The sequence below is a fragment of the Anabrus simplex genome, chromosome 8 (genome assembly GCF_040414725.1).
Source record: "Anabrus simplex isolate iqAnaSimp1 chromosome 8, ASM4041472v1, whole genome shotgun sequence".
Taxonomy (NCBI): domain Eukaryota; kingdom Metazoa; phylum Arthropoda; class Insecta; order Orthoptera; family Tettigoniidae; genus Anabrus; species Anabrus simplex.
This window is the reverse complement of record NC_090272.1, coordinates 197,899,852-197,912,295: the sequence shown is the minus strand read 5'-3', so window position 1 is coordinate 197,912,295 and position 12,444 is coordinate 197,899,852. Positions and strand designations below refer to the sequence as shown.

At 41.0% G+C, this 12,444-nt stretch overlaps 1 protein-coding gene across 2 annotated transcripts in view; it reads left to right on the top strand.

Annotated features, from left to right (window-relative positions):
* LOC136878965 (putative fatty acyl-CoA reductase CG5065) overlaps positions 1-12,444 on the top strand; it is a 129,430-nt gene that overhangs the window by 69,954 nt on the left and 47,032 nt on the right. For both annotated transcript variants that reach the window (XM_067152612.2, XM_068228891.1), the window contains exons 4-5: positions 139-284; positions 11,180-11,289. In XM_067152612.2, coding sequence (XP_067008713.2) covers positions 139-284; positions 11,180-11,289 — 256 coding nt within the window. The remainder of the gene's footprint in view (positions 1-138; positions 285-11,179; positions 11,290-12,444) is intronic.

The window sequence follows — 12,444 nt, the reverse complement described above, 5'->3', positions numbered from 1 at the left end:
CAGTAATTACATCACATACTTTTGTTAACAGTTCATGGCCCAAAGTTGCTTTGGTAACTAAACTAGAAGCTCTTCAATTAATATATTTCTGTCTGCTTACAAAACAATTCTTCTGACTAAAATGACTGACTGTTCCAGGTGTTCGTTTATGTTTCTACAGCCTACTCCAACACTGAACATGCTTATATAGAAGAGAAGGTTTACGATCCACCAGCGGACTGGAGAACCATGATCTCAGCTGCAGAAAACCTAGATTCCTTCCAGCTTGACGTTGTGACTAAGAAGTAAGCATACATTGCAATATCATTATTGGTCATTTCTTTTTTATTTAAAGACCTGGAATTATAGAATTAGTAGCCTCACATATTCTGGGAGCCTATCCTTATGTGGATTTACCAATAAGGTAGAGGTTTATGGCACAGCTGAGAACAGGTATAGGCGTATTGATATGATCACTATCCAGTAAGTCTCGGTTAATATTTCCATTATTGACCCTACCATTAGAATTGACAGGAGTAAATAGTCTACCATTCCGCTAAAACAGGTACGTGAAGATATGTCCATCATTACATATTACAGAGGAAGACATAAAATAACTTTTATTTAATAATAGATTTAATTAGTGTTCTCCCTAAGACCTTTTTTAATGGGTGCACTGTCCTGCTGTTTTTACAGACCGTCTGGCTAACTTAACCTAGATATGTGCTACTTATGTAATATTAATATATATGTAAGTCACTGGATGCTCCAAATTAAAGTGTAAATACTGAAAAACTGTTTATTTAAATGATAAATCTTCATTATTGTCAGCAAAATTGCATCAATTACATCAAAGTTTAAATGCTTAGCTTGACTATCACGTAGTGTCGTGCACGAACGGTGTCTGGATTAGCGTGGAACTGCATGCGACCACTCAATTCCGCATGTCGCCACAAACCCGTATGGCACTCCACAGCAACCGAGTGGTAAGCCCCAGTGTTACATGGTTATGAACAAGCAATAGAACACTAGAAGTTCAGAATACTCTCTTATATCTTATTCGTGATGATAATACTAAAATAGTTCAATTTTGCAGTTAATGATTACCTGTCTAATATTATTGTTAATGGCCTGAGGGGAATAAAATGACATTTTTTCATATTCATTTCTTAACTAGTATTCCCCACACAATTACTCATTCCTGCCATCTGGCTGATGAAAATTTCTGAACACTGTTTAATGTGTGTTTAAGCAACAATACCCAAAATTCTGTGAATGTATTCTGTCTGCAGAGGGTTTGATTAATGAAGTGTGGATAAGCAGTGTGCTAATTATCCAGGTGTCTGTTAGGTTATCAGCACATAGGCTGGTTGGATCTTCAAATAGCACTACCAGAGGCTACGTCATTACGGAAACAGCTGCACTAAAATGAGGCGTACTAGGCAAGAGGAGGAGCGAGGTAGTTTTCCGTTGCTTTACTCGCTGGGTCAGTATGACTAGGAACCATTTACATAGCTAATGGAGAATTCATGATTATCATAGTCTACAAATGAATTAATATACTGCAGTTTCAGTATTATTTCATCATCACTGTTCCATTTGAATTAATTATGTTTTAAACTTTTAATTTCTATTTGTAACTAATATATTATTTTTATTGAATTGTTTACATTACACAAGGGTTCTATAATTGAAACGTGCACTGGTGTCTAGAAGTGTACACTGTACGCAATGGACAACATGCGCTACATCAGAATGATAGCATACTGATGACAGTTTGAGAGAGTCTACAGATAAACAGAGAATGTACAGATAATGAAATGGCGTATGGCTTTTAGTGCAGGGAGTGTCCAAGGACAAGTTCGGCTTGCCAGGTGCAGGTCTTTTGATTTGATGCCCGGAGGCGACCTGTGCATCATGATGAGGATGAAATGATGATGAAGACGACACATACACCCAGCCCCCGTGACAGCGAAATTAACCAATTAAGGTTAAAATTCCCGACCCTGCCGGGAATCGGACCCAGGACCCCTGTGACCAAAGGCCAGCATGCTAACCATTTAGCCATGGAGCCAGACTGTACAGATAATATAAGGAGTATGTAAGTAAAGATTGTTGGTTACAAGGATAGTGTGCAGATAGGGGAGGTGACTAATACTAAAGAAGTATTAAAATTTACCTATGACAGCAATGACATTTACAGTAAGATACAAAAGTTGAAAACTAGAAAAGCAGCTGGAATTGATAGGGTTTCAGGGGATATACTAAAGACAGTGGGTTGGAATATAGTACCATATCTGAAGTACTTACTTGATTATTGTTTGCATGAAGGAATTATACCAAATGAATGAAGAGTTGCTATAGTAGCCCCTGTGTATAAAGGAAAGGGTGATAGACATAAAGCTGAAAATTACAGGCCAGTCAGTTTGAAATGCATTCCATGTAAGCTTTGGGAAAGCATTCTTTCTGATTATATATAAGACATGTTTGCAAAATTAATAACTGGTTTGTTAGAAGGCAGTTTGGGTTTACGAAAGGTTACTTCACTGAAGCTCAACTTGTAGGATTCCAGCACGATATAGCAGATATTCTGGATTCAGGAGGTCAATTGGACTATATCGCGATTGACCTGTCTAAGGCATTTGATACGGTAGATCATGGGAGACTACTGGCAAAAATGAGTGCAATTGGACTTGACAAAAGAGTGACTGAGTGGGTGGCTCTGTTTCTAGAAAATAGAACTCAGAGAATTAGAGTAGGTGAAGCTTTATCTGTCCCTGTAAAAATTAAAAGGGGAATTCCTCAAGGCAGTATTATTGGACCTTTATATTTTCTTATATATATCAATGATAAGTGTAAAGAAGTGGAATCAGAGATAAGGCTTTTTGCAGATGATGTTATTTTGTACAGAGTAATAAATAAGTTACAAGATTGTAACTGCCAAATGACCTCGATAATGTTGTGACATGGAGAGTAGGCAATGGTATGATGATAAACTGGGTTAAAAGTCAGGCAGTGATTTTCACAAATAGGAAAAGTCCTCTCAGTTTTAATTACTGCGTTGATGGGGTGACAGTTCCCTTTGGGGATCATTTTCAATACCTAGGTCTTAATATAAGGAAAGATATTCATTGGGGTAATCACATAAATATGATTGTAAATAAAGGGTACATATCTCTGCACATGGTTATGAGGGTATTTAGGGGTTGTAGTGAGGATGTAAAGGAGAGGGCATATAAGTCTCTGGTAAGACCCCAACTAGAGTATGGTTCCAGTCTATGGGACCCTCACCAGGATTACTTGATTCAAGAACTGGAAAAAATCCAAAGAAAAGCAGGGCGATTACAGACAAAAGAGTAGAGTTACAAAAATGTTGCAAAGTTTGGGCTGGGAAGACTTGGGAGAAAGGAGACGAGCTGTTCGATTAAGTGGTATGTTCCGAGCTGTCAGTGGAGAGATGGCATGGGAGGACATCAGTAGATGAATAATTTGAGTGGTGTCTTTAAAAGTAGGAAAGATCACAATATGAAGATAAAGTTGGAATTCAAGAGGACAAATTGGGGCAAATATTCCTTTATAGGAAGGGGAGTTAGGGATTGGAATAACTTACCAAGGGAGATGTTCAGTAAATGTCCAATTTCTTTTCAATCATTTAAGAGAAGGCTAGGAAAACAACAGATAGGGAATCTGGCACCTGGGTGACTGCGCTAAATGCGGATCATTGGTGATTGATTGATCGATTGATTAATTTATTTATTCATTTATTTATTTATTTATTTATTTATTTATTTACACTGACTGACAGAGCAAATGCAACACCAAGAAGGAGTGGTCAGAACTTTATGCCAATTGCAGGGTAGACTGACGTCACTGAGGTATGCTCATGATGTGAAATGCGCCGCTGTGCTGCGCACGTAGCGAACGATAAATAGGACACGGCGTTGGCGAATGGCCCACTTCGTACCGTGATTTCTCAGCCGACAGTCATTGTAGAACGTGTTGTCGTGTGCCACAGGACACGTGTATAGCTAAGAATGCCAGGCCGCCGTCAACAGAGGCATTTCCAGCAGACAGACGACTTTACGAGGGGTATGGTGATCAGGCTGAGAAGGGCAGGTTGGTCGCTTCGTCAAATCGCAGCCGATACCCATAGGGATGTGTCCACGGTACAGCGCCTGTGGCGAAGATGGTTGGCGCAGGGACATGTGGCACGTGCGAGGGGTCCAGGCGCAGCCCGAGTGACGTCAGCACGCGAGGATCGGCGCATCCGCCGCCAAGCGGTGGCAGCCCCGCACGCCACGTCAACCGCCATTCTTCAGCATGTGCAAGACACCCTGGCTGTTCCAATATCGACCAGAACAATTTCCCGTCGATTGGTTGAAGGAGGCCTGCACTCGCGGCGTCCGCTCAGAAGACTACCATTGACTCCACAGCATAGACGTGCACGCCTGGCATGGTGCCGGGCTAGAGCGACTTGGATGAGGGAATGGCGGAACGTCGTGTTCTCCGATGAGTCACGCTTCTGTTCTGTCAGTGATAGTCACCGCAGACGAGTGTGGCGTCGGCGTGGAGAAAGGTCAAATCCGGCAGTAACTGTGGAGCGCCCTACCGCTAGACAACGCGGCATCATGGTTTGGGGCGCTATTGCGTATGATTCCACGTCACCTCTAGTGCGTATTCAAGGCACGTTAAATGCCCACCGCTACGTGCAGCATGTGCTGCGGCCGGTGGCACTCCCGTACCTTCAGGGGCTGCCCAATGCTCTGTTTCAGCAGGATAATGCCCGCCCACACACTGCTCGCATCTCCCAACAGGCTCTACGAGGTGTACAGATGCTTCCGTGGCCAGCGTACTCTCCGGATCTCTCACCAATCAAACACGTGTGGGATCTCATTGGACGCCGTTTGCAAACTCTGCCCCAGCCTCGTACGGACGACCAACTGTGGCAAATGGTTGACAGAGAATGGAGAACCATCCCTCAGGACACCATCCGCACTCTTATTGACTCTGTACCTCGACGTGTTTCTGCGTGCATCGCCGCTCGCGGTGGTCCTACATCCTACTGAGTCGATGCCGTGCGCATTGTGTAACCTGCATATCGGTTTGAAATAAACATCAATTATTCGTCCGTGCTGTCTCTGTTTTTTCCCCAACTTTCATCCCTTTCGAACCACTCCTTCTTGGTGTTGCATTTGCTCTGTCAGTCAGTGTATTTATTTATTTATTTATTTATTTATTTATTTATTTATTTATTTATTTATTTATTTATTTATTTATTTATTTATTTATTTATTTATTTATAATAGTGGTTTAACATCGCACTAACACAGCAAAAAGTTTTTGGCGAGGGAAGGATGGCTTAGGGCTGGAATTGGGAAGGTAGTGGTCGTGACCTTAATTAGCTGGTGTGAAAATGGGAAACCCTGGAAATCTATATTCAGGGCTGCCAATTGTGAGATTCAAACCTGCCATCTCCCAAATGCAAGTTCACAGTTGCACAACTCTAATGACATGGCCAACCTGCTCAGAACAGCCTAGAAACTAATGCTGTATGTATTGGACAACATGGACTATATCAGAAGAACAGCATACTGGTACTGATAATTCGAGAGAGTCTACAGATTAACACCCTCACCGTCTCAACTCTGAACAAGTTTTCTAGTTGCTGGTGAACCACTCTTCCTCAGCAGCAGTAACAGCTAGATCGATGTTGAAACTCTTACTCTTCAGCACACCAAAGATATGACAGACTCGAGTGAAGGGATGTGTGATACATAAGACCCCAGAGAAAACAGCGCTGACTGCCCGTTGTTGCACTGGCAATGTGTTGACCTGCATTACTGTGGAACACAAGCCCACTTCATGACACTCTTCTCATTCAGGGCTCCTTCTTTGTCCAAGAATTGAATCATGCCATGTTGTATGCGTTTGGATGTAATCATCTAACATAAGTATTGTTGCAACTTTTTTCACACATTCTTGAGACTGACAACATCAATCAATCAATACTGATCTGCATTTAGGGCAGTCACCCAGGTGGCAGATTCCCTATCTGTTGCTTTCCTAGCCTTTTCCGAAATGATTTCAAAGAAATTGGAAATTTATTGAACATCTCCGTTGGTAAGTTATTCCAATCCCTAACTCCCCTTCCTATAAATGAATATTTGCCCCAGTTTGTCCTCTTGAATTCCAACTTTATCTTCATATTGTGATCTTTCCTACTTTTATAGACGTCATTCAAACCTATTCGTCTACTAATGTCAGTCCACGCCATCTCTCCGCTGACAGCTCGGAACATACCACTTAGTCGAGCAGCTCTTCTTCTTTCTCTCAATTCTCCCCAACCCAAACATTGCAACATTTTTGTAACGCTACTCTTTTGTCGGAAATCACCCAGAACAAATCGAGTTGCTTTTCTTTGGATTTTTTCCCGTTCTTGAATCAGGTAATCCTGGTGAGGGTCCCATTCACTGGAACCATACTCTAGTTGGGGGTCTTACCAGAGACTTATATGCACTCTCCTTTACATCCTTACTACAACCCCTAAACAACCTCATAACCATGTGCAGAGATCGGTACCCTTTATTTACAATTCCATTTATGTGATTACCCCAGTGAAGATCTTTCCTTATATTAACACCTAGATACTTACAATGATCCCCAAAAGGAATTTTCACCCCATCAACGCAGTAATTAAAACTGAGAGGACTTTTCCTATTTGTGAAACTCACAACCTGACTTTTTGCCCCGTTTATCAACATACCATTGCCTGCTGTCCATCTCACAATATTTTCGAGGTCATGTTGCAGTTGCTCACAATCTTGTAACTTATTTATCACTCTATAGAGAATAACATCATCCGCAAAAAGCCTTACCTCCGATTCCACTCCTTTACTCATATCATTTATATATATAAGAAAACATAATGGTCCGATAACACTTCCCTGAGGAACTCCCCTCTCAGCTATTACAGGGTCAGACAAAGTTTCACCTACTCTGACTCTCTGAGATCTATTTTCTAGAAATATAGCAACCCATTCAGTCACTCTTTTGTCTAGTCCAATTGCACTCATTTTTGCCAGTAGTCTCCCATGATCCACCCTATCAAATGCTTCAGACATGTCAATCGCGATACAGTCCATTTGACCTCCAGAATCCAAGATATCTGCTATATCTTGCTGGAATCCTACAAGTTGAGCTTCAGTGGAATAACCTTTCCTAAAACCGAATTGCCTTCTATCGAACCAATTATTAATTTCACAAACATATCTAATATAATCAGAAAGAATGCCTTCCCAAAGCTTACATACAATGCATGTCAAACTTACTGGCCTGTAATTTTCAGCTTTATGTCTATCACCCTTTCCTTTATACACAGGGGCTACTATATATAGCAACTCTCCATTCATCTGGTATAGCTCCTTCGGCCAAACAATAATCAAATAAGTACTTCAGATATGGTACTATATCCCAACTCATTGTCTTTAGTATATCCCCAGAAATCTGATCAATTCCAGCCGCTTTTCTAGTTTTCAACTTTTGTATCTTATTGTAAATGTCATTGTTATCATATGTAAATTTTATTACTTCTTTGGCCTTAGTCTCTTCCTCCATCTCGACATTATCCTTGTAACCAACAATCTTTACATACTGCTGACTGAATACTTCTGCCTTTTGAAGATCCTCACATACACACTCCCCTTGTTCATTAATTATTCCTGGAATGTCCTTCTTGGAACCTGTTTCTGCCTTAAAATACCTATACATACCCTTCCATTTTTCACTAAAATTTGTATGACTGCCAATAATGCTTGCCATCATGTTATCCTTAGCTGCCTTCTTTGCTAGATTCAATTTTCTAGTAAGTTCCTTCAATTTCTCCTTACTTCCACAGCCATTTCTAACTCTATTTCTTTCCAGTCTGCACCTCCTTCTTAGTCTCTTTATTTCTCTGTTGTAATAAGGTGGGTCTTTACCATTCCTTACCACCCTTAAAGGTACAAACCTGTTTTCGCATTCCTCAACAATTTCTTTAAACCCATCCCAGAGTCTGTTTACATTTTTATTTACCGTTTTCCACCGATCATAGTTACTTTTTAGAAACTGCCTCATACCTGCTTTATCAGCCATATGGTACTGCCTAACAGTCCTACTTTTAAGACCTTCCTTTCTATCACATTTATTTTTAACTACCACAAAAACAGCTTCATGATCACTAATACCATCTATTACTTCAGTTTCCCTATAGAGCTCATCTGGTTTTATCAGCACCACATCCAAAATATTTTTCCCTCTGGTTTGTTCCATCACTTTCTGAATCAGCTGTCCTTCCCATATTAACTTATTTGCCATTTGTTGGTCATGCTTCCTGTCGTTCGCATTTCCTTCCCAATTGACATCTGGCAAATTCAGATCTCCCGCTACAATCACATTTCTTTCCATGTCGTTTCCCACATAGCTGACTATCCTATCAAATAATTCCGAATCTGCATCAGTGCTACCCTTTCCCGATCTGTACACTCCAAATATATCAAGTTGCCTATTCTTTGCTATTGCTACAAAAACCAATCTCTGTCAATGGTATGTCAGGGAGTGGTAAAATATGTATTGAGGAAGTCCAGGGATATGTCAATAGGAAGATCGTCTCTTTGTTTACTTATTCCCATGTGTCTTAGTTCTTTCCACAGGTCTAGTATTTTGTTTTAGCAGGGTATGTGCATGTCGAATTCTAATGTTGCGTACTGCCTGCGATGTTTTATTTCATAGCCATTTAAATGCATCAAAATTGCCTTGTGTTGGTTGTCGCTTAAACTTTCTGTGTGCGGCATCTCGTCTTGCCATTAACTCCTTTAGCTCCAGGTTTAGCCACGGTGCTGGGGCTTGTGTTACCCATACTGTTTTCGGCGGGGCATGTCGATCATAGAGCGCTGTCAGATATTTTCATGCTCAGAGCAAGATTTAATGCTTGCTGATGTCAACGCCCTAGGTATGACTCAGTTTTGGAAAAACACCATCTAGATGTACAGTGAATTTGGTCAATTTCCTTTGTATGTTAAATTTTGTAAATAGTTTAATTATTATTTTATTTTTAACTGTATGATTAAGTATGCTTCTGACACGAGTAAATAAATAAATAAATGTCAATGTCGGCAACTGTATATGGTGCAATGGAACATCTAGTGCGTCTTCAGTGAACATACTGTAGTAAATTTTAGAGAGATCTCTGAATGTAATAGTCCTTGGTTTTGTCTTTCGGGTCTTTAAGGTGTAGGGTATGTATATTAGGTGATGAGCTAAAATTCCTGGTACAGATGTCCGTCCGTGTTGGAGTACTTTGTCTGTATTCTTGACAATCATTAAGTCGATTGTTGTGTGCGACGTGGCGGTGTGGTGAGTAGGGAATGTTTGCAAAATGCTCATATCGCAAGATGTAGTCATGTTTATAAGCTGCCAACATTCGGCATTTAAGTACAGAGCTCTACTAACGAATGAGCATTACAGGACAAAGGATGGGAGAAGGAAGCTATTGTCTCCCGCCAGGTAGCTCCTTACTTGTTACTTGAGTGGAGGAATGCAGCCGGTCATTCCCATCAGCTTGCTTGAGCTTGCAGTAAACTTTTGTTTGGTTGTCATTGGTCTATCTATACATTTGAATATAGATCTAATAGTTGGCTTTTATACCAGAAATGACAAATAATGACATGTTCAGTTTAATTTTTGTCTCTTCATTGGTTACAGCTTCACAGGAAATGGTTTTGCTGGATTTTCATGGAACTTTAGAATAAGTGCCAGTGGGATATTATATATATTCTTTTCAAAATGTTCAGCAGGAGTTGGACTTCAGACTGAGTGTAAAACTTAAAACTCGATAAATCTCTCTTAAAATTTCATTAAAAACGTTTTGATTCTAAATTCTTTTATTCACAGGAAAATAAGGGAGGTATCAGTGGCAGTCATGAGATAGTTTAAGTCCAACAGTCGATAACTAACTCTATGGAGATCATTCCAGCAACATTCTAGAGGGTCTACACTTCCTGAATATTAACCTGCTACTTCGTCATTTTTATAAGCCCGCCTGGTCTGACACCATGGTTAGCCGGTTTGAGTGCCGTTCACCATCAGAATGTTGGCCGGCAGGGTAGGAGAGTTGGTGGTATACAATTTCCAACCACTAGATTGTGTGCCAAAAGAATGGATGAAATTTCAAACCTCTTTGCAGTGTTCTTATGCAGTGAGGGCATATGGCGCCGTTCACCATAGTTCCCACGTACTTGTGCAACACCTCCCTTGGTCAACTCTGGTTCTCTTCCGACCCTGACAGTAATAGGTTTACCATGTCTAGGGAGTCTTTCATTTTCACGCCCTTCATGGCCCTTCCCTTTTCTTTTGCCGATACCTTCATTTTTCAAATTGTCAGTCCTCTTCCATTTTCCCTTCTGATTGGTGTTGCCCAGTTGTACTTCTTCTTAAAACAGTAATCACCACCACCACACTTCACTGAAGAGGCATACAAGGAATAAGAGGAGTAGGGTGGTTTCTGGTTGTTATCCTCACCAAGGCAGAAGTCGCTGTTGCATATCAGTCTGCTAAGCCCACTGAAATGCATGCACCAACCGACCCTTTGAGCAATGTTTTCACACCATTCATGACAGGGACTGTCTATCTAAGCCTACCATCCAGTCCAAACAAAACAAGAGTTGTCCATGAAAGGTTGAATAGAAAAAATGAAGGAGAGGAGCTTGTGCAAGTAAGTGGAATCCATTCCAGTCTCAGCTATTGGCCCCATGGTCCACAACCTACGCTCCCATGTAGTGAACACTTCAGATCCCGTTCTAGTTGCCTATTATAACAGTCAGGGGATACCATAAATATATTCTACTGCCCCTGTCCACAGGAGGTATTTGAAAAGTTCTCTAAGAGATCCCTTAAGCATCTTCAAAACAAATAGGAAGTTCCTAGGGCCTGAGCAGAAGTCTAATAAACAGTTAAAGTTGTTAAGTAACAAATTCTTAAATTAATTCATGATACCGTTGTATGTTTGCATCACCATCACTTATATCTGTCAACACACAGCAACGTCTGCTGCATTCTTTAATATAATAAACTCCACATGGTCTGGTTCTTAGTTCAAATTCTCTCCCTTAAACTAACTGATGTGAAAAGTTATAAACATTGTTCCTTTTTTTGTCTTGATATACAGGTTGATTGGGATGAAGCCCAACTCATACATCTTCAGTAAAGCACTGGCCGAGGCTGTGATCAACAACTACAAGGACCGCCTTCCGGCAGTAATCTTTCGCCCTTCAGTTGGTAAGTACTTGAGAATATGTCAAAATTCTACCAGGGATTGAATATTGAACTGTCACTACCCATTGTGTTTGGAATAGACTTTCAGCTTATTAGATTATCCTAAGTATATAAACTGTATGCGAAAGAGATGTTAAGTGCAGAACAATAATATCCAAGTGGACACAATTGGAAAACAAGTGCCCTCCCACACCTGATTGGTCGTGGACGAAACACCTCCAGTATAAGAATCCAGTAGAACTTAGTCTGCGAGGTCCAGTGATGTGAAGTGTTCGCTTGTGAAACATTTCTCACGAATGAGTAGCAGCAAGATATCAACAGTTGTCACCAGTCACGAGGGCCCACATGATAGGTCTGTGTGGGAGTGGGTTATGTGTGCTGGTTGTAGCTGTATGTGTTGGCCGAAATGCATCTACTGTACAATGTGAATAGCTGCAGTGATCCAATGAAGGACACACGGTTAGAGATCTGGGACAGGATCAACCTGCCACAAAACAGTGCAGGAGGTTCACCACATCATTCAGATATCCCCCGGCAGACCTCCAATCAACAGCAGGCGATATTCAAGCTGCTGGGGCACTGCACGTTATGTGACAAACAGAGCAGCTGGCTTATGAATCCTTGTCTCTGCAACAAGTGTTCCTCTGACTGCACACCATCAATGTGCAAGGCTGTCCTGGTGTCAGGAAGGGTCACGATGACATCTTCATTAATGAATCACACTTTTTTCTTTGCCACAATTAACGTTGCAATTGTGTCCTATGGCAAACTTGAAGAGGATACCTACTGATCTTATTTTCTGGAGGCATACATGATGAACTCCAGGTGCAACATGCCAACACTGTAACGTGCAGTTAATAAAGGAACACAGTAACTTGGCAAATTATAATAGGTTACACATAAACACAGTGACACAGTGGGGAGCAGAACTTGTTACCCAGTACCAGGTTCAGGTTAGGTAAAGAACAGCACACACAGTACACTTACACCCACAACATAAATTCCACAATGGTGTCACACACCCCAAGTCAAATTAAAACAGAAAATATTAAACTAACATGCAAGAACAACCAAGATAACTTACCTCAAAGGGGTAAATAAGTGGAGAGCAAGCTTAGAGTGGATCATGCAAGGGTGACCTCTGTATCAGAACCTGCT